Source organism: Cajanus cajan, chromosome 3 (assembly GCF_000230855.2).
Source record: "Cajanus cajan strain Asha chromosome 3, NIPB_CcT2T_4, whole genome shotgun sequence".
NCBI classification, from domain to species: domain Eukaryota; kingdom Viridiplantae; phylum Streptophyta; class Magnoliopsida; order Fabales; family Fabaceae; genus Cajanus; species Cajanus cajan.
In genome coordinates, this window is record NC_138519.1 from 9,221,822 (window position 1) to 9,243,643 (window position 21,822).

At 36.8% G+C, this 21,822-nt stretch overlaps 1 protein-coding gene across 1 annotated transcript; it reads right to left on the reverse strand.

The window, feature by feature from the left end:
- Positions 1 to 8,861: 8,861 nt before the first annotated feature.
- LOC145955515 (uncharacterized) lies at positions 8,862 to 15,057 on the reverse strand. The gene is made up of 7 exons (XM_083070344.1): positions 13,004 to 15,057; positions 12,827 to 12,898; positions 11,856 to 11,922; positions 11,645 to 11,774; positions 11,357 to 11,462; positions 11,141 to 11,247; positions 8,862 to 10,923 (listed from the first exon to the last, which is right to left on the reverse strand). Exon 7 carries the CDS (start codon positions 10,487 to 10,489, stop codon positions 9,698 to 9,700), a length of 792 nt encoding a protein of 263 aa, XP_082926470.1. The 5' UTR covers positions 10,490 to 10,923; positions 11,141 to 11,247; positions 11,357 to 11,462; positions 11,645 to 11,774; positions 11,856 to 11,922; positions 12,827 to 12,898; positions 13,004 to 15,057; the 3' UTR covers positions 8,862 to 9,697.
- Positions 15,058 to 21,822: the final 6,765 nt, after the last annotated feature.

Below are 21,822 nucleotides of genomic sequence, written 5' to 3' on the forward strand. Positions count from 1 at the left end.
ATCTCAGGAGGGAAACTTTTAACTATTTTTTGAAGGTACGTCCTTGGCCGAGTTGACTAACTCGGGAGGGAAACCTTTAAATATTTTTTGAAGGTGCGTCCTTGGCCGAGTTGACTAACTCGGGAGTGAAACCTTTAACTATTTTTTGAAGGTACGTCCTTGGCCGAGTTGACTAACTCGGGAGGGAAACCTTTAAATATTTTTTGAAGGTGCGTCCTTGGCCGAGTTGACTAACTCGGGAGGGAAACCTTTAACTATGTTTTGAAGGTACGTCCTTGGCCGAGTTGACTAACTCGAGAGGGAAACCTTTAACTATTTTTTGAAGGTGCGTCCTTGGCCGAGTTGACTAACTCGGGAGGGAAACCTTTAACTATTTTTTGAAGGTGCGTCCTTGGCCGAGCTGACTAACTCGGGAGGAAAACCTTTAACTATTTTTCGAAGGTGCGTCCTTGGCCGAGTTGACTAACTCGGGAGGGAAACCTTTAACGATTTTTCGAAGGTGCGTCCTTGGCCGAGTTGACTAACTCGGGAGGGAAACCTTTAACGATTTTTAACAAAGTAGGATAGTAAGAATGATCATGAAATGGATTGTATTTCACTGATGCGTGCCTCATTAAAAACCTTGTCGGCCAAAACCCCTTTTCACTTTTTTATAAGGGGAGAAAAGACCGATCAAGGAAAAGAGTACACGTTTTGATTACATTGCTGTGATGTTACAAAGACTATCACTAACTATAGTATGTCTTCAAGTGCGATGCGTTCCATGTCCTTGGGATGACCTTGCCTGAAAGCTCTTCCAGTTTGTATGCACCATTATGGAGGTTGTGCCGAACCCGAAACGGGCCGTCCCAATTAGGTGCCAACTTGCCTTCTTGCGGATTACGTCGTGCTGGTCCAAGAACTCTCCAGACTAGGTCTCCCTCCTTGAAGCTTCTCTTGGTGAGATTGGAATTGAATCTTCGAGACATTCGCTGCTTGCATGCTTCTGCTACTATCTGAGCTTGAGTACGCACTTCGTCCACTAAGTCGAGCTCCGCCTGTAAGGATGTTGCGTTGGAGTTTTCACTGAAGTGTGTTCGGCGGAAGGAGGGTTCGCCGACTTCGACGGGAATCATTGCGTCGGTACCATAGGTTAATCGGAAGGGTGTTTCTTTCGTTGTGGATTGAGGGGTGCAGCGATACGCCCACAAAATTTCTGGAAGCTCTTCGGCCCATGTACCCTTGGCTGTTCCCAAGCGCTTCTTTAGTTCCGATAAGATAACTTTGTTAGCTGCCTCGGCCTGGTCGTTCGACTGTGGATGCTCAACCGACGTGAATCTATGTCTGATCCCCAAGTCTTGAAGAAACTTGTTGAATTTTTGATCTACGAATTGAAGTCCATTGTCAGTGATAATGGCATAAGGAATGCCGAACCGTGTGACAACGCTTTTCCAAAGGAACTTCTGCACGTTGTTTGCCGTGATTGTTGCGAGAGGTTCAGCCTCAATCCACTTGGTAAAATAATCTACCGCGACAAGCAGAAACTTGCATTGGCCTCTAGCGATTGGAAATGGTCCTAATATATCCATGCCCCATATGGCGAACGGCCATGGGGAAGCGATGCTGTGTAGTTGCTCAGCTGATGCATGTATCAAATTGCCGTGCTTTTGGCACTGGATGCATTTCTTGACGAATTCCATGCAATCGGATTTGAGTGTCGGCCAATAATAGCCGGCCCGAAGAACTTTCATTGCCAATGTTCTTCCTCCTGAGTGAGAACCGCAGATTCCCTCATGCACTTCTCGCAGCACATAATTGGCCTCTTCATCATTTAAACACTTGAGTAAAGGAGACGAGAAGCCCCTTCGAAAGAGTTGCCCTCCTATAACAGAATATCTCGCAGCTTGAGCTCTTAACTTTCTGGCTGCCGAAGGGCATGTCGGTTGGACACCATCGGTGATGAACCGTAGTATGTCGGTCATCCATGTTGCCGATTGCTCCGAGAGTGCGAAGCATTCTGCTATCTCAGTACTTGGAGTTGAGAGTTCCAAGTGGAGGGTGGTTCGAAGCTGTCCCGGTTTCCGATGGCTTGTCGCCAGTCTAGCTAATTGATCTGCTCTGTCATTGTTTTCGCGGGGAGTGTGCTTCACTGCTACTTGGTCGAAATGTTGGCACATGTTTTGAAAAGCATGAAAATACTTCAATAGCTGGGCGTCCTTAACCTGAAAATTCTCGTTGACCTGTTCCGAGACAACCTTTGAATCAGTCCAACATAGCAAATTCCGAACTCCAACCTCTCGAGCCAACCTCAATCCCGCCAATAACGCCTCGTATTCGGCTTGATTGTTTGAGGCTTTGAAAGCGAAACGGAGAGATTGCTCTAGTGCCATGCCTGTTGGTCCTTCAAGAATTATTCCAGCTCCACTACCTTGGCTGTTAGATGACCCGTCGACCCGAAGTATCCACTGATCGTTTTCGAAATGACCCATCGGTTGTAACTCATTAACGAAATCCACCAAGCACTGGGATTTGATTGGTCCTCTTGGTTCAAACGCTATGTCGAATTCAGACAATTCCACGGACCAAGCCATCATTCGTCCTGCTAACTCGGGTTTGCGTAGAACTTTGGCAATTGGACAATCGGTTCGGACGATAACCTTGTGGCTGTGAAAATACTGCCGAAGGCGTCGTGCTGTGTGGACCAAGCTAAGTGCCATTTTCTCGAGTAGCTGGTACCTTCTTTCGGCATCTTGTAGCATTCGGCTCACAAAATAAATTGGTTTTTGGGAATCTGTTTCTTGTACTAGGACCGCGCTGATTGCCTCGTTAGAGACGCACAAATACACTATCATATCTAGTTTTGGATCGGGCTTTGAGAGAACTGGAGGTGTGCCGGGGCGTTGTTTGAAGGAGGTAAAAGACTCTTCACACTCTTTCGTCCAGACAAACTTCTTGACTTTCTTCAATAATCCAATGATAGGTTTTGCTGTCTCTGCGAGACAAGGGAGGAACCGAGAAAGAGAGGTGAGACGCCCGGACAACACTTGGACTTCTTTGATATTCTGTGGGCTTCGCATGCCAATCACCGACTGACACTTATCAGGATTGGCTTCAATACCTCTGGCAGATAACATGAATCCGAGAAACTTTCCTCCAACTATACCAAAGATACATTTTTCAGGATTCAGCCGCATATTATGCTTTCGGAGTTGTGTGAATACTTCGGCAAGGTCATTTTTGTGAGTGCGAAGGTCGTCCGACTTGACGACCATATCATCGACATAAACTTCGAGGTTTTTGCCGATCTGATTCTTGAAAACTTTGTCCATAAGTCGTTGGTATGTCGCCCCTGCATTCTTTAGACCGAACGGCATTACGCGATAGCAGTAATTCGCCGAGTCGGTGATAAAAGCTGTTTTATCTTCATCATGCGGGTGCATGCGAATTTGATTATAGCCCGAGTAAGCATCCAAGAAAGTCAACAACCGATGCCCTGCCGCTCCATCAACCAGCCGGTCGATGTTGGGTAGTGGGTAGGCATCCTTAGGACAAGCCTTGTTGAGATTGGTGTAGTCTGTACACATTCGCCACCTGCCATTGGGTTTCTTGACCATAACGACATTTGCTAGCCAAGTGGTATAGTGGATTTCCCGAATGAAGCATGCTTGCAAGAGCTTAGCCACTTCCGATTCAACGGCAATTTTTCTCTCTGTTCCCATCTTTCTCTTCCGTTGAGCAATTGGTTTTGCCGTCGGGCAGATAGACAACCTATGACACATAAAGTTTGGGTCGATACCTGGCATGTCTGACGGTGTCCATGCAAACATATCTTTGTTTGACACAATTACCTTGCTCAGTTCTTGCTTTTCATCATCCGACAGACCGACCCCGATGTAGGTGATTTGGGACGACTGTGATCCGATTTGTATCGGGACCTTTTCTTCTATCGGTTCGGCCCTATCCCCGTTCATCCTGGGGTCAAGGTCGTATTGCGAAGCCAAATCCGAGGAGGGAGTGACCGCATGGACTCTGCTTGGTTTTGCTTGTTTCTCTTGAATAGGTTGCACACGTAAGCTCGCATAGTAACATTCCCGAGCTGCCTTCTGATCGGCATGTATTGTTAGAATGTTTCCTTTATCCGATGGGAACTTCATAGCCAAATGAGGTGTTGACACTATTGCCCCCAAGGTATTCAATGATGGTCGTCCTAGCAAAATGTTGTAAGATGTGTTGGCATGGACCACGATATACTTCACCTGGATGTCTCTGTGCTGTTTCTCATCAACACAAAAACGGGTAGAGAGTTTGATAAATCCCTTGGTGTTGACTCTTTCACCTGCAAAGCCAACCAATGGTTCGGTGTATGGTGTCAACTCTTCTTCAGAGATGCCAAGCTGCTTGAACGTGTTCCAATATAAAATATCGGCCGAACTACCTTGATCTATGAGCGTTTTTCTCACAATACAATTACGTATTTCAACACTGATGACCATAGGATCATCTTGAATTGGATCGATGCCTTGAAAGTCCTCATCAGTGAACGTAATAGTGGGTAGCCACCGAGTGGATCACTGCTCAACAATGTTAACCGATCTGACGGCTCGCAGGTGTCTCTTCTGAGCCGATGAGGTCGATCCGCCCCCGGCGAAGCCTCCAGCGATCGTGTTGATTACCCGCCGGTGCGTGGTATGAGGTTCTTCCTTTCGATCCCTTGAACGACTACGCTCACGGCGGCGCCTATCTAAATGTTCATGCCTGTCGTGCTGCCGAGCTTGATATGTAGGCTGATGCCGAGTCGTGTGTGGCCGATCAATAAAATTGTTGAGTTGCCCTTGCTTAATCAAATCTTCAATTTTATCCCTCAATGCCGCGCATTCTTCAGTAGAATGTCCGCGATTGCGGTGATATTTGCAAGATTTGTTAATGTCAGCACGGGGAGGAGTGGAGGCTCGCTTGGGGGTCGCCAAGACTTCTGATGCTAAAGCTTGTTCGAGCACTGCGGCTCGACTTGCGTTGAGGGGAGTGTAATGAGAATACTTCGGACCTCGCGCATGTCGGTCCCGCAAAGTTATATCTTTGCCTCGCCCCCTGTGTGGTTGCTCTGCCTGCTTCTCGGGTTTGTTTCCTGTTTCGGCTCGGGCCTGATTACGGAACTCAGCCAGCTCTTCCATCTGCATGTACTTGTCAGCTCTCCTTCGTAAGTCATTCATATCCGAAGGAGGTTTTTTGCAGATGCTATTGACAAATGGTCCGGGTTTTAGCGCTGTTGTAAGGTGGTGGAGCGCTACGGCTGGGTTAAGGTCTCGAATTTCTAAGGCAGCCTTATTGAACCGATCCATGAAAGTTCTAAGCGACTCTTTTTTATCCTGCCTAAGGCCGACCAGCGACAAAGACGTCAAGCTGTGCGGACGACTTGTTGCAAACTAGACGGTGAACTGGGATGACAAAGTGCTGAAGGAATCGATGGAGTTGGGAGGTAGCCATGTAAACCAGCTTAAGGCCCTGCCTTTGAGCGATGTGGGAAAAATCCGACATAATGTCGTATCGTCCGTTGTGCTTAACGTCACCTGCGTCAAGAAAACATCGAGATGTTCATCCGGATCTGTGGTACCATCATATTTATCAATCGGTAAAGATTTCCAGTTATCCATCAATGGGAGTTGCATAATTGTAGGGGTGAAGGGGTGGCGATGCGTCCCACGGGTTGACAAGTCTGAAGGACGGCCAACGGGGGGTTGGACCGAAGTGTGTGGTGCCGAAGTGTGAATTTCATGGGAATGATAAGATCCTTGCGTCTGCATGTTGGTTGTTTGAGTAGGCTTCCACGACGGATCTGGGTTTTTCAATGCCTCGTTCTCAGCTCTTAGGGCCGAAAGCTCCTTTGCGTCGTTATCTCTTTGCTGTTTCATTACTGCCATCTCTTGTTTCAACAGGCGAACGGTTTCGGAGAGATCGGTTTCATCTACCACTTCCACATGTTCTTCCACCTGTTGGTAATCCTGAGTGTTTGTTCTCCTAGTTATCGGCATGTCTTTGCTCGATTAGTCTTCCAACTATCTTCGTTCGGCCCCACGGTGGGCGCCAAATGTACCTGTCTGAGGGGTACACCAGTAATCTTCTCGTAGTCTGGGGATGGCCAAACGAGCGCTCCGATCCGATATGAGGAGGGGTCAGGTACCTGCAAAAGGCACTCCGACGCTCAACTCAGGACAAGCACGAATATCTAGAGTAATTAATGAACAGTGACTTTACCTCGTGACACGCGCTATTTATACTGACATTTATGGGCCCGGATTCCCATGGGCCCTGCAACAGGATTACCAGATTAGGTAATACGCCTCTAATTGTCTTGTTGATGTGGTTAGTCCTTAATCCCTGATTATGAGTTAATTTCTTCCTCTTATTAGGATAAGTCTAAGTCTTATGGATCTCCTAGTGGCCGAATGGCAATCGGCAACCTGATTCGGCCGTTTTAGGTGCTGAACAGGCGTTGGTCATGAGGCGGCCGAATGGCCGAACCAAGTGTCCGAATGGTCTTACCGGTACAATTTTCATGTTAGAGAACCTCGTAAATTTGCTTTTGATCGTCGCATGAAAGACTTAGAATATATTTATGCTTTATAAATTCATGTTTCTTTTTTATCTAATAATGTGAGATCTTATTTGTATCTAAACATCTATACAAGTTCTATTTATCAACACTAGCCTAGTCCCTAACCATTCAAGTGGCCTACCTTGGAGCAGTTCTCCACTTTATGTGCATGGCCTAAGGCTATGCCTGATTTTCAGGGAGAGGTAGAGCTTGGAACTGCTAAAGTTGGAGGTGTTAGAGTCGGAGATGAGCAAGAGCAGAATCAAGAAAATGAAGAATCTCAGAAGATTCCAGCTTAGACGATGAGGATGGAGATGAAGAGCATAGGTCATGGAAGAGAAAGGGAATTGAGGAAGCTAGCCCATTGACCACTCTTGATATATTTATTTACTGTTTCTTGCACTTTTTAAATACAATCTTAGTATTTTAATTATTGTTTCGTGCACTTTAAGAACCAAAATAAAACTACAAAATAGTAAAGAGATGATAACATATATATATATATGATAATCCAGACAGGCTAAAACTTAAATTTGAGTATTTAATTGATTAACTAACTAGTTGTATAAACTAAACCTTAACCATATGTATGTGCATCTCCATGATGCTCAACATTTCCAACTTTCCATTGGTAGGAAAATAAGGAGGGGTGATGGCAACAAATATCGCTTTTCACTCCACCTGTGATGACTACAAATTTTAAACACTTTAACAATCAAAAGACTACTTTCTTTCAACAGCTCGTCTATGCAAAAGACTAATTTCCATCATTATGAAATTTTATATATGAAAAAACACAACGGATGAAGATCACATAAAAGTCTTGTTTTTTCAAGGAAAAAATCCAAAAAAAAAAAAGAAAAAAAGATGCACTTAGAAAAATAGTACACTATAAGAAATATTATATATAGTGACATATAAAAAGTGTTATTATAAGTATATTATATGTAGGTATATATCTATTTGACATATAGTTATACATAATTTTAGTGTTAATTTTAAATAAGGTTTAACAACATATTTTGTGTATCACTATAACTTATACTTACACCTTTTAACAATATATTAACATATATTATATTTTTTTATGTAAATAAAAGTAATTTTTAATAACAATTTTTGTGCCATTGTAAGATGCATGTTACCATATGACAATTTTTTTGTAATGGTGTTAACAAAATATATCAAACACTTTATAGGGCATAAAATTTGAAGGAAAAGAAAAAAAAGTTTACTTGGGTTAGAATGAGTTCTCGAACTTAAAGGGGTCGAAGTTATAAAGAAATAAATTTTACAAAGTGAATAGGAAAAAAGTTGGCATATAAGTTGAGTTATTCGATGAGACTCTGACCTAATGTTATCTACTATTGGAAGAGTGTACTAGATTAATTCGGAGGACAAAAATTATTAAATTTAAGACTTGGTTAATACATACTAATATTACTAATATTGTAATAAACCTATACCCAAACGTTGTTATACCTAAGAGGTAAAGTTAGGGATCGAAGTGAGAGAAGAAATTCATTTAATGAAATGCTCTCGCTACGTAAATTAAGTGGCCCTAAAACAAATACTAAAATCCGCTGTCAAAGGTGCAAATCTTCCCTGAGTGAAAAAGTCTTGCTAGGTGAATTTAAAAGAACTCATAACAAAGGCAAAAACGTACTCACTATGTCGAGCATCTTGCTAAATGAAATGAGAAAGTCTCAAAACCATGCAATAACTTGACTTAGCAAAAAGTGATTCTCCCAAACAAGACTTAAGGGAAACCCATGAATACTCAACGACTTCAAGAATAACAACTTAGAACCTTCATCCCCTTGTGGCTCACTTAGGGAAGTCGCTTTTGCTAAGTAAAATCCCCCAAAAAAATCTACACAACTAGGTTTTTAGAAATGAAAGTCACACCCTCGAAGGTACAAATCACCTAAACCAACCATAGGCTACAAGAAATTCAACAAAAACTTGCATGCAACCCTCGAACATGATCAAAAACTCAATCCTCATAAAAATAAAATAAAAAAATTTCCCAACAAATCAACACCAATTGAAACAAAGTGAAACAACAGAGAAATTCAATTGCAAACTTGAAACAATGTTGTTACAATTTTAAGAACAATAACGTCGCAAAATCACACAGCTTCGAATGATTCTCACAACTCGCGAACAATACTTCCTTATCTGAGTCTACCTGAACGGAGATAAGAAATCCAGAAGAAATGAAAAATGGAGGAAGGAGAAAACTAGAGAGAAAGAATGACAGAATATTCAGATAGAAGGTTCATACCATCAACATGCATTCCTCCACGATCATAATCCTTCAAATACACGTTCTCCTTACGCTCATGTGTACTTCTCCTAACCGTTTCCTTATTTTCCGGGTCTTGTGCTATGTGTCCTGAAGGACCATCTAGTAATTTTGATGCCAGTTCCCCATCTTGCCCGTTTATGCATGTTACATTACCCTCTTCATCAAAAACAACCTTGTCCTCAAGGTTGAATAGAGGATAGGAATTCTTCACTTCCACAACATCTTCCCATGTAGCATCATTAGGTTCTAAAATATCCCACTGAATTAAAACTTGAGACACCTTCTTATTGTTTCTTGTTATCACTCTACATTGCAAAACTACCCATGGAGATGAATTGTAGAGCCAAATTCTGAAGTAGTAAGAGGTAATGGTACATACTGTTGTGGTAATTTACCATGAAACCTCTTGAGCAAGAAAATGTGAAAAACAGGATGTATTTTAGTTGTCTCTGGTAACTTCAATTTATATGCTACTGAACCAATCTTTTGAATCACCTCAAAAGGTCCTAAAAACCTGAGACCCAATTTCTAATGCTTCTGTAATGCTAAAAATTGTTTCCTGTATTGTTGTAATTTAACCAATACAAAATCTCCTACATCCAGCTGAATATCTCTCCTTCTTTTGTCCACTTGCTGCTTCATATAATTTTGAGATTTCAACAAATGTGCTTTTAATTGCAACAATAGTTGATCCCTATCCTTCAATGTTTCTTGTACATAGATGGAATCTTTAGGATGATGATTATATCTCACAATTAATATTTGAGGGGGAAGTCTACCAAACACAGCTTGAAACAGAGTCATACCTGCACTTCTTAACCACTCATAATGACCCTGGTGAGTTCTAAAACTCTCAACATTCCCTCCACCAATTTCTGAATTTCTTCTTTTTGACTATGAGGATACCGATAAGGCTTAACCTTCACAGGATTAGAGCCTTCTAACAGATGAATAGAATGATCATGTGATCTTATTGAAGGTGGTAAACTAGTAGGATTAGCCAAAACAGATCCATAAGTATGCAGTAAAAGAGCTAGTTCAGGTTCCCTGTCCGCTGGCAATTCTAGCAAAGGAAAAGAGTGTGAATTCTCTTCAACCAACTTCATACTATATACCTCAACTATTGAATTGGTATGCATCATCCTTCTAATGTGATGTAACTGTGCTTGAGCAGGAATTAAATCCTTATCTCCCTGCAATGTGATAAATTTTCCATCCTTTAAGAACTTCAATTGTAATGCTTCAAAATCAGCAATGTGAGAACCAATGGTTTTTAACCAACTAGCACCTAAAATCAAATCCGCCCCAGATATAGGTAATAAAAAAACAGGTAACACAAATGAATGTCCCTGTGCTTGCACATTAAGCTGTTGAACCACTCCTTCAGCACTCATGTAATTCCCATTTCCCACCATCACTTTGAACATAGAAGCTGGCTCAACTGGTAACTTTAAAAATTTAGCCACCCTTGATTGTAGAAAATTATCTGAACTGTCACCATCAATCAGTACCTGAACTGGAAGTTTATCAATATAAGCTAAGAATCTAATAGTTCCCACACCCACTCCACCTTTCAAAGCATTCAACGACAAATGATGACCTTCCATAGCAGTGTTTTTAACATCTTTCACTACCACTTCCTTTATAGTCTCAGACTCAACTCTATCATCTTCTTCCAATTGGAGAAATAAATACTATCTATTTGGGCACTTATGGGTAAACTTCTCATCACAAAAATAACAAACACTACTACAAAATGCATATTTTACATCGGTTCTTTAAAGGCATCTACATCGGTTCTAAAACCGATGTAGAATAGAGCGATGTAAAAAATATATACATTTTTACATCGGTTCTGAAAAACCGATGTAGATTTAAGCATAAATCTACATCGGTTATCTTTAGAACCGATGTAGATTGCATTTTTTTTTATAAAAAAAATTATGCTTATTTCAGCATCATATTCCATCTCCAAACGCATGCTTTCAGTAATTTCATACTAGTGTTCTTCACCCAAGTCAGACTTATCTGCCACTTCATCCTGGACACATGAAATTAATAATTGTATAAGTTGATGATATAGCACTATAGCATGCATATTGAAACTCGAAAGTAGTCATAATAATTGTAGTGTGAAAGAAGAAAACCACACATGCTCAGAACTTTGATTAAAAATTATTCATTTTCATTTTTCAGCATTTATAATGAATTATCAAATACACAAGGGAACTATCAGACATTAGATGCAAAATATATACCTCATACGTATTTGAAGTTTGGGAAGAAAAAGTAAGTTGATGAGACCTTCCATTATGTCTGGCAACAGAAGATAATGGAAGTTTATGTACCACTGAGTGGGTTCTCCCTGCTTGACCAAAATAGTCAGGACCCAAAAAATGTAGAGAATAATTATAATCCATTGTTAAACCACTAATTAAAAATGAAGTTTATGTACTAATAGTTAATTGACATACCTTTAGTCAGTGTTTATTGGCCTGATGTCTGGATTTGGGCCCACAATTCCATCAAAAAGGGATATATATTTTGCATAGTTTAGCTCTTCGTCAAACTTCAAATTCACTACATATTCAACAAAATGTCGGAATGCTTGAGGACAAAAGCAACATAATGTTTCTGGAGAAGTGGCCATCTTTTTCATGCAGACAATAAATCCTTTATTTTCTCCCTGTAAAATTTTTTTTCATAAGAATCATATCTTCATTTACCATTAGTACTAAAATGACTATTAAAAAAATTATAACCTGATATCCTTGCCAAGGTAGCCGACCACGAATAAGGAAGACAAGAGTGTAAACAAGAGATTCCAAATCATCTCTCCTGCTACCTGTTCTACCATGATGAGCATGCACACTAGCATAACGAACTGTGCCCCTGTGGCAAGAATATACGTTACAAAATAATTTAAAACTTGGACGTTAGCTAAGGTTTATAGATATTTAACAAATAATTTACCTAAAAACATTTGGTCATTGGTCATAGTCAACATGAAGGCCAGTCGAACTATCATGCCACCGAGTTGCTGAGTAGATAAATTGGGAATCAGGTGAGTAGCCAGATACCATGAAATTAGGCATTCTAACTTGGCACAATATGATAGAGCAATAATTGCTATAGATTCAGCACCTCTAAGTAAAGTGACGGGGATCACTTTATAGATTAAAGTGCAGTTACAACAATTGTTTTTAATGTACAATTGAGGATTGTGATAAAAATAAGCACATGTATAACAAACTCTGAAATTAGTTACAGTCTTCACAGTTAATTTTTGAATCAATGGCTATTAGCACATTAACTGTGGAACCAAATAAGTATTTACTATTTAACAATTAATAATTATGGGCAGGGACAAAACATGAAGATATATATAAAACATTGAATCAATTATCAATCAACTTCAAAAAAAGTGTGTGTGCACATTATAGATGGAATCCCACAGGTTTGTCCCATAGGCCATAATAAGTGGAATTTGGATTTATTCCTTACTCTACTTGTAGTCAGAACTAACATGGATTTTTTGGGGAGGTCTAGCTAAGATAAAAGGAATTAATTATGAGGGTGCAGTGACCCCAGTCATCCTTGTCATGGATCTTCTTGATTATGGGTAAAATATAATCCAGAATGATAAATCAAAACCAAGAATAGACTTCAAATTTAATAGTTCGCAAATCATTTATAAAAAAATTTAATAAAAAAAATGTTGCTCAAGCACAGAAATAAGATATGTTTCTTCTTCATCATGTTACCGAAAGACAATAACAAATGATTGACCATGTTTCAGTCTTGTGATAAACAGAGAACACCCAAACAAATTAACAATGACATATTGTGACAACAGTCAGGAATCATTCTGAATTGTAACCAATCAGTCAAAGAAAATAAAATCCATAAATAAATCATAAATATGATCAGGAAATGAGCATCACCCTCTAGAATGCATCTTCTCTAATATGGAGATGGCCTCAATTGCAATACATGCAACCATTTCAGTTGACATCCTGAAACCCAAAAGGAAGAAGTAAAGGTTAGTTATTCAATATTTACTAGATTGCTGACAAAAATAAGATGCATTACATTTCAATAAATTTCACAGAGATACCTACATGTGTGAGTTGTTATTCCAAACATCCCACAAACTAGGACCAAGCATATCCATGACCTGTACAGAATAGGACCTGCCGTGCCTTCGTCAGCAGCTCCCGGAGCCTTATCGGCACTGCGGCCACCACTATCGTACTCATCCATGTCTTCCTCTTCCAAAACCCTAACCAGTGAATGCTCCTTCTCCCTCTCCGCTCCCTGTTCGCCTTTCAACCTCCTACCTCTTGCTCCACACACAGTATTGGCCTCCTTGTTGGAGCAACAATGGCTGTCCTCCTCTGACGGGCTCTGGCGGGCGGCGGCGAGTGTGGTTCAGTGATCGAATTAGGATTTGCGTTATTTAAGAGGCAGTTTCTGCGTGGTCGGGGCCGCAGCTCAGGCATGGTAAGGTGGCGGTTTCCTCCAAGAGTGCCTCCAAACCCTAAAACATTAGCACCCGCATAGGGCTTCAATGCTTCCTTGGAGAGTCGTTGAAGATCAACGAGCCTGGACTGTAGGCGTTTTAGGTTTGAGAGTGTTGAAAGGGTTTGAGGAGGAGAACCCATGTGAGCTGTTTGGCATTTTTGCCTCTTCCTTTTCGCTTATGATTAAGTCCTCTTCTTCGGGACCCTCCAGCGCGGCGAACCTCTTCCCCGGCGCGGATGAGAGCGATCGCGTGAAAAACCCTAAAGGCGAAACGCGGAAGGGGAGTCTGGAGAAGCTTCCCAACCTCAACCCTAAACTCCAAATTCAAGCCAACCTCCTTCACCTTCGTCTCGACAGCAGAAGCGAAGCGCGGAGATGAGCTGCACGAAGTAGCAGCGCGCAAGGGACTCCAGGAGGCGGCCGCGGCAGGAGAGCTTGGAGAAGAGCGCTTTAGCTTTGAGAGTGTTTTAGGTTTGCGAGTGAGCGCGCATCGTTGTCGCGGGGAGGGGAAGAATTTAGTCACCTCTTCTACATCGGTCAACACAAAACCTGATGTAGAATAGATCACTATTTTCATTTCTACTTCGGTCACTCATATAACCGATGTAGAATTGTTTATATTTACATCGATTTTTAGAATAACCGATGTAAATATTCTTATTTATTCAAGTTATTTACGAAATTGCCACCGCACATTATTTTTACATCGTTTTATAAGGAACCGATGTAAATATGGTGACGTAGAATAGTATTTTTCTAGTAGTGAAAGTCCCTTATCTCTCCTTAATTGCATTTCCGCAAGGCTAATCCTTTTAATATTGGCATTTCTAAGTGTCGGACCACTTGGAATAGGTAATAACGCTGGAAGATTATTCTAGAAATTAACTTTCTGATTTTGAGATGGTTGGGGTAATGATTGGGATACATTTTTAGAATGGTAATTTGAAACAAATGGTTTATTGAGGACCTGTTTTGGTGCAGGACAATATTTATCTTCATAAAGTTTTGCCAACGCAACAGCTCTTAACAAGGACGTCGGTAACAAAGCCATAACATCTCTTTTAATATCTGCATTTAAACCACTCATAAAACACTTAAGGAGTGCTTCATCATTAAGACCGAACGACCGATTAGCTAAAGACATGAATTTCAAATAATAATTTGAAACAGAACCTGATTGTTGCAGCTTGAACAATTTTGACATAGGACAATCAAATGGTGAAGGACCAAATTGAGATTCAAGAGCACGAGTTAAGTCTGCCCACGTATTTACTGCTGCCAACCTTTGTAATATCTGAAACCAAGGAACCACATCACCATCAAAATGCATCGCTGCAATATCAACCCTAGAAGCATCTGGTGTGTTGTGATAATTGAAGAATTTTTCTGCCTTAAAGATCCATCCTAGCACCGAAGAATTACCATCAAAATGAGGAAACTCGAGAGAAATGTCTTTCATAGGTAATACCACATTCATCGTAGACTCTTCATGATGCTGAGTGTCATTTTTTTTAACCAACAAACGATCCAAAGTGGCTTGAATCTGATCAAATCGATCTTGATTTTCAGTTTCTTTTTTATCATTATATTCACGTTGCTAGCGATCTCGCAATTCAAAACGCTCCAACAATCGCTGAATCTCACTACCTTGGGTTTTCAATTCAGCTTGAATTTCCTTCAACCTGGTGTGCTCAGCCATGAAGAGCAATGAAAGCACCAATGAAACAAAGTGAAACAACAGAGAAATGCAAATCTGGAACAATGTTGTTACAATTTTAAGAACAATAACGTCACATTATCACACAGCTTCGAACAATTCTCACGACTCGCGAACAGTACTTCCTTATCTGAGTCTACCTGAACGGAGATAAGAAATCCATAAGAAATGAACAATGGAGGAAGGAGAAAACTAGAGAGAAAGAATGACAGAATATTTAGATAGAAGGTTCATACCATCAACATGCATTCCTCCACGATCATAATCCTTCAAATACACGTTCTCCTTACACTCACGTGTACTTCTCCTAGCTGTTTCCTTATTTTCCGGGTCTTGTGCCACGTGTCCTGAAGGACCATCTAGTAATTTTGATGCCAGTTCCCCATCTTGCCTGTTTATGCATGTTACACCAATACATCCTCCAAATCACATGCAATCACAAATGATAATGAATCAAACTTCCCTTACATCAAAATCATCCATCTACTGGATAGAAGGAAAAGAATAAGAAACGACCTAGTCAAGAATCCTAGCTTATCTCAAAGTCCACCACAACAATATTTACCTAAAGGACCCTCCTCCAATTAATCAAATTAAGCCACTACACGGATATATTTGACATAAAAAAAATAAGGTAATCTAAACTAGGATTTCAACACAATAATACCTGAGTATATCATATAATATACATATATTTGATAGGGAAATCAAGGAATCTATATACATATAATCATCCAAAAAGTCTCTAATATGAAAATCAACAAAAGAAATTCCTTTATAGGGTTACAAATTCTCAAAAAATATATATACAACAAGTACGAAATAAACTTATGAGTCAGTCTAAACTATATATCATTAGAGAATGGAACTCTAAATCAACATCATCAAAAGATACTCTCCCATCCACCTGTAGTTGCTTCACCCCAAGTTACTCCATATATGTTCCCTTATCAAATACAATCATTGTAGTCAAACACATGAAATCAAAGTTAAGCTCGATATAAAAGAACCTTACAAAACAGTTTGAAAATGACAACAACATTGCTAATAAGAAAGAACCTTACATAGTTGTATGTAAAAGACAACATCATTATTAACAACACTAGGTTGCGATTACAATCATATACATGTTGACATGTTGCTAACATGGCAAGTGATCTGTGATACAAATTTGGTAAGTACACTAATTTTTGTATATAGTAAATTGGACAAAAGTTCAAGTTATTGAATCCATAGATATTTGAGTTATACTTGTTTAATGAAATCTTGTTATTAAATAGATTATTTAATAATAAAAAAATAGAATTGTTCATCAAGAAATATTAAATTGATTAAATATAAAATAAAGCAGTAATTTTGATGAGTTTAAATTTATAATAAGAATAGTCAAAGATTGATTCACTAACTTTTTCCATGTAAAGCCTCATAATTTTTCATTCAGTGTTGAAATTATAAAGTTAATTCGACACCCCAAAATTATATTTAAATCTTAATTTTTTAGGTGAGAAATTCTAGGTTGTTTAAGAAAAATCTCAATTCCTAGATAATTTTTGTTAAACAATCATGCTTTAATATTTGAGACTAAAAGTCAATTAATAAGGTTTATCCTATTCCTAACAATAAATGTTATCAACGTTTTACCTAGGTCATAATTTTAAAAAAGATTTTCCAACCTCAATTAAAAATTATAAAATCATGCATAGGTAGATTAGGCCACAACAAACATTAAGAACAAGACAAAAAAGATTAGTTGAATAAAGACTTTATTAATGAAAAACATAGATAAATTATATAGGTATAGTAGCTACCTTAATCTCTAGTAGTAAAGGACTTAGTGACTTATGACTAAGGATTACACAAAAGAAGAGAGATATTTAATCGTCCTGGGATTACAAGAACGCTTTCATAAGAATTCTCTAATCTCTTTAAAATTGTCCTAAAATAAGTATTGATGAGACTTGCTAGAGATCCTATTTTTATTATAACATTTTCTAATGGACTTTTAGGTTAGATATACTACCTCAGAGCATCCATGTGGCTCATTCTAAATGAGCTTGTGTATGTTTTACCGTGATAATCTTTTTTCTAGCTCACTTAGAATGCTTTTATGGTGGCTCTAAGTGAATTTTGTTCGCTCAAAGCGTCCAAGTAGCTTGCTATGAGTAAACTGGTGTGATCCTCTAAAGTTGCTCTTTGATTTCACTCACTCAAAGCTCTCTTATGGTAGCTATGAGAGCATTTCACTCGCTTTGAGCGAGTAACCTGCTCCCTTTAGGCAAGTTGAGATAATCTCTAAGGGTTGCTCTTTGACTTGGCTCGCTTCGTGTTGGGATTTGGTCGTTTTGTGTTAATTTATTAGCTTAGAGCAATTTTTTTATGTGATTTGGAACGATAGTTTCCCTTTATTGAGATTTTTAACTTCCAAATTATTTTTTCCTTGTGTTATAACTCAACAAAAAAAATATTAAAAATATCTAATATTTACATAAATAATTAAATCGTAAAATAAAATTAACTTTTTACTACGTATTTTTGTGACAAAAACAAGACTTAGAAATATAAGATATATTAATAATTGTCTAAATTGAATAAAAGTTTTATGCATATTTGGCAGTTATCAATGTAACATGCAAAAGTTAGAGAAAAAATTACAAGGTGTTGGTAGAGTGCTTTGAACCTCACCCTTTTAATCCAATTAGGAGTGACAAATAAATGGATTGAATAATTTTTTAGATGAATAATAATGGATTGGATAAAAGTAATCCATTAATTCATTTATATCCACTAAAAATTAATTTAAAAATTCAGTCCATCCAATCCATTTTAAGCGAGAGAGAAAAAAATTTCAATCCTCCATTTACAATTTTTTCAATGGATGAATATCCAATCCATCAATAAAACTATTGTTTTAAAAAAATTTAAAAATTTTTTAAAATATTTTATTTATCTCTCTTTTCTTTATCATCTCTCTCAACTCATTGTCTTTGAGTAGATATCTATAAAATTAGTATTATGAGTGACAAAATAGGTCATGATTCACATGTTTGTTTGCCAAAAATTGGCTGAGCACGGTAGACCCTCTTACCTAACCCGCCAACTCGCCTAACCAAATGGTTCTCATGAAAGTAAATAGGACTTATTCCACAAGTCCATCTAATATTATTGGAGTAGAAGATGAAGACGGATGTGTTTTTATCTTATCATGGCATTATTGATTCGCTTATTTCCTTTGTGGATTGTGTAGACTTTGTAATATATATGGTAGTCTTATTATTGAAAGATATTAGTATTTGCATTGTGATTGTTATGAACTATTATAATTTTGTGTTGTTGAAATAAGATTTAGTAGTAATTTTGATTTTTTTTAAAAAGAAGATTAATGATAATTTGTAATTTAATATTTTTGTGTTTTAGTTTTCAAAATAGAAAGACAAATTTATGTTACGAGTCTTTTAATTAAATTTGTCTATAATTATAAAAAAAAAATTGTCAATTTAAATTAATAATAAATAAAAATACATTTTTTTCCTAGTGCACCCATCCACTACTAAGCAAGGCGACCCAGAAACATTCGACCTGCCTTTGACCTATGAGAAGGTATAAAGAGATATCTTCAATTGTGATTAAAAATTAAAAAGAAAGTGTCAAATATCAATCTTTAATTAAGGAATACAAATGTTAAATTATTTGTATTAATGATTTTTAATAAACCAAATGATATATTTAATGTATTAGTGACTTTTGATAGACCAAATGATATATTTAACTAATAAAGTAAAACAAAGTTAATTATAAATATATAATACACATGTAATTATTTTAGCGAAATAAAAAAAAATTATTACATTGATAATAATAATATCTTATTTAATTAAGTCATGCAGATAAAAGGGACTTAATTAGCTTTTTATATATTAATTACTTTTGATTGTTACATTATTTAGTCATTGAAGCACCCTAAGCAATGTAAAAGGAACTATGAATAATAATCAATAGATATGTTACTCATTGATTATGTTTATTACAATCATGCTCGAGTATCATCATTTCTTCAGAACAGCCTTATTCTTGGACATTCTTGGGACAAATTATTTCCTCTGACACTCTTGCAAACAAGAATCCACTCGATGAATCGCAATATCAAGAGCACCTAACATGTAAAATAAATTGTCAAAATGATGTAAAAAATATAATTAACTTAATTATAAAAAAATTATAACTTTAAAAAGAGATCAATGTGGTATGAAAATGATACCAGGACTCTTGACGTAAATGGGCTTCGTCAATCCACAACCAGAAAGACAGTTGCTGACAATATCGGTGGGCGTTTTATGGCATTTTGAAACACAAATAGCATAACACAATAGATAAAAAAGGTTAGCTAGTACACAATCTATGCCACATTTGGCGGAACATGAGAGCTCATCTGGTTTATTTCTAGACTCAGTTTTCATAGATAGAGGATTGGGATATGCTTGTGCGAAGCCCAACATAAATATGATCATAATCGCAATCCTAGTAGTTCTCATCTCATTCTTTGTCATAATTTTTCTCTGAGACTTCACAACCTATCTTAGAATTTTGTATAAATGCTAAATCTTTGTTACAATGTTTCAAGAAAAATAAAAATTATTTTATAGGCACAAAATAATGTTTGTAAAATTGACTTAATTAATTAGTCAACAAAAGAATATAGAAAAATAAAATAAAATTTATAATGTAAATTGTCAACTATATGAATTGCATTAATTTAATAATTTAGAAAGAAAATTCAAACTAACTCATGATGTAAAAATTCAAAGTAATTAATGTATGAAGAAGTCAAAATGTATTAAGTCTCCTTTTTATTTGCATATATTAATGACTTAAATAAGATGTTATTATCAATGCCATAATTTTTTTTCTTTATTTCACTAAAAAATTTATATTTGTATTATATATTTATAATTAATTTTGTGTTACTTTATTGGTCAAATACATTATTTGGTTTATCAAAAATCATTAATCAAGTGGTTCGATATCATATGATCTTTAATTAGGATTTCATGTTTGATTCCTATCTTGAATATGCAGTCTGAACTGGAGGTACCATTTTACTCTTATAGAGACCAACTTGACGGAAAGAAGTTATATCTCCTATAAAAAAAATACATCATTTGGCCACTAAATCATTTAAAAAAATATATATAATTAGGTTCTTAAACTAAAAATATTTAATTGGGTTCTTAATTTTTTATTTATATTTTTTTAATTTAGACATTCGGATTAAAAGTTCATTTATTTATTAAATAAAAAAATAATTTTATTTATACAATTTGTATCATATTTTTATATTTTAAATTACAAAAATTATAAAAACATGAAGGATAAAATCACATTTTTTTATATTTTAAGGTCTTGATTAAAAATTTTCAAAAAGTTTTAAAAATTAAATTGTGTATTAAACTTAATTTATTTATATTATATTCAATATAGTTATATTTTTTTGAAGAAAATTAATATACATTATTTTTTTTTTAATTTAAGGTCTCTCCTCTTTTATCACCACTCCTCCCTCAAGAGGTCCTATCATTGCATAAGAGAAAGAGGTGTTTCTATGAGTCAAAAGACGATCTTAAATCTATTGACTATAAAGTTTTAATATGATAATAAATATAAATTTTTTTAGAGAAAAGTTTTTAAATCATTTAATAAGATGAATGCTTTATATAAGACAAATGCATCAAGATGACCTGTGTTATCTTGATAAAAGGCTTAGCAAACGAAATACTTCATATGTAAGGCCTTTACTCTAAATTAATATCATTTATGATATATTTGATAACTAAATTGATCTTTGTGTATATTATTCATTAACAGATTGAAGCAAAATAACTTTATCAGTACTCGAAATGAAAAAAGAGAAGATGTTTTTCGTAAAAAAAAAAAAGGAAAAAGAAAAGTGGATCCTATGAATCACAAAAATCCTCAAAAATGTTATTTTGAACTGTCACATACATGGCTCCAATTGTTTGGTACTTAAAAGTTGATAAATAGTTTTCTTGATCAAATAATAAGAAGTGAAAATTTGGTGGACTACATTTAATGCACCGATAGACACTTCTCTTTATAAGAAACAAAAAATTAAAGACAAATGAAGCATGCCTATGATAGACGCTAAAGAATTTGCAACAATCATCTTCATTGAAGTCTTATAAAAGGAATAAGTTTGAAATATAGAAAGGAATAGAGAGAACATAATGTAAAACTCATATTCATTATTTCTGTAAAAAAGACTTTGTACTTAATTGGCTATGTGGAGAAAAGAGAGGTACTATAAGGGAGGTTAAATAGTGTCGCTCAAAAACTCATACTTTTCTTAAAACAACAAAGTAATAATAAAGTTGTAGTAAGGAGTGCAGACGAAAAGGTAAATAGTCAGTACACAAAGTGTTTTTATACTAGATGGAGATTACGTCTAATTCTTGATCCAATCAAATGAAGTTATATTATCTTATCCAAGATACAAGTATTCTTTACTAAGCCACTTTTGACTCAATCCTAAGTGTTCTTTAACTTACTTTTCAAGCAATTATCCAAGTATTCTTTTTACACAAAGTCTCTCCAAGTTTCAACATCTAAGTATTTTTTTACAAACAAATCCCGCCAAGTTCAAACCCAAGTAATCTTTTGTAGATAAACATCTCTATGCTCAAACCC

Bases quoted from the DNA above. Each gene is read 5' to 3' on its own strand.
- LOC145955515 (XM_083070344.1), bottom strand. From the start codon at position 10,489: ATGGAAGGTCATCATTTGTCGTTGAATGCTTTGAAAGGTGGAGTGGGT.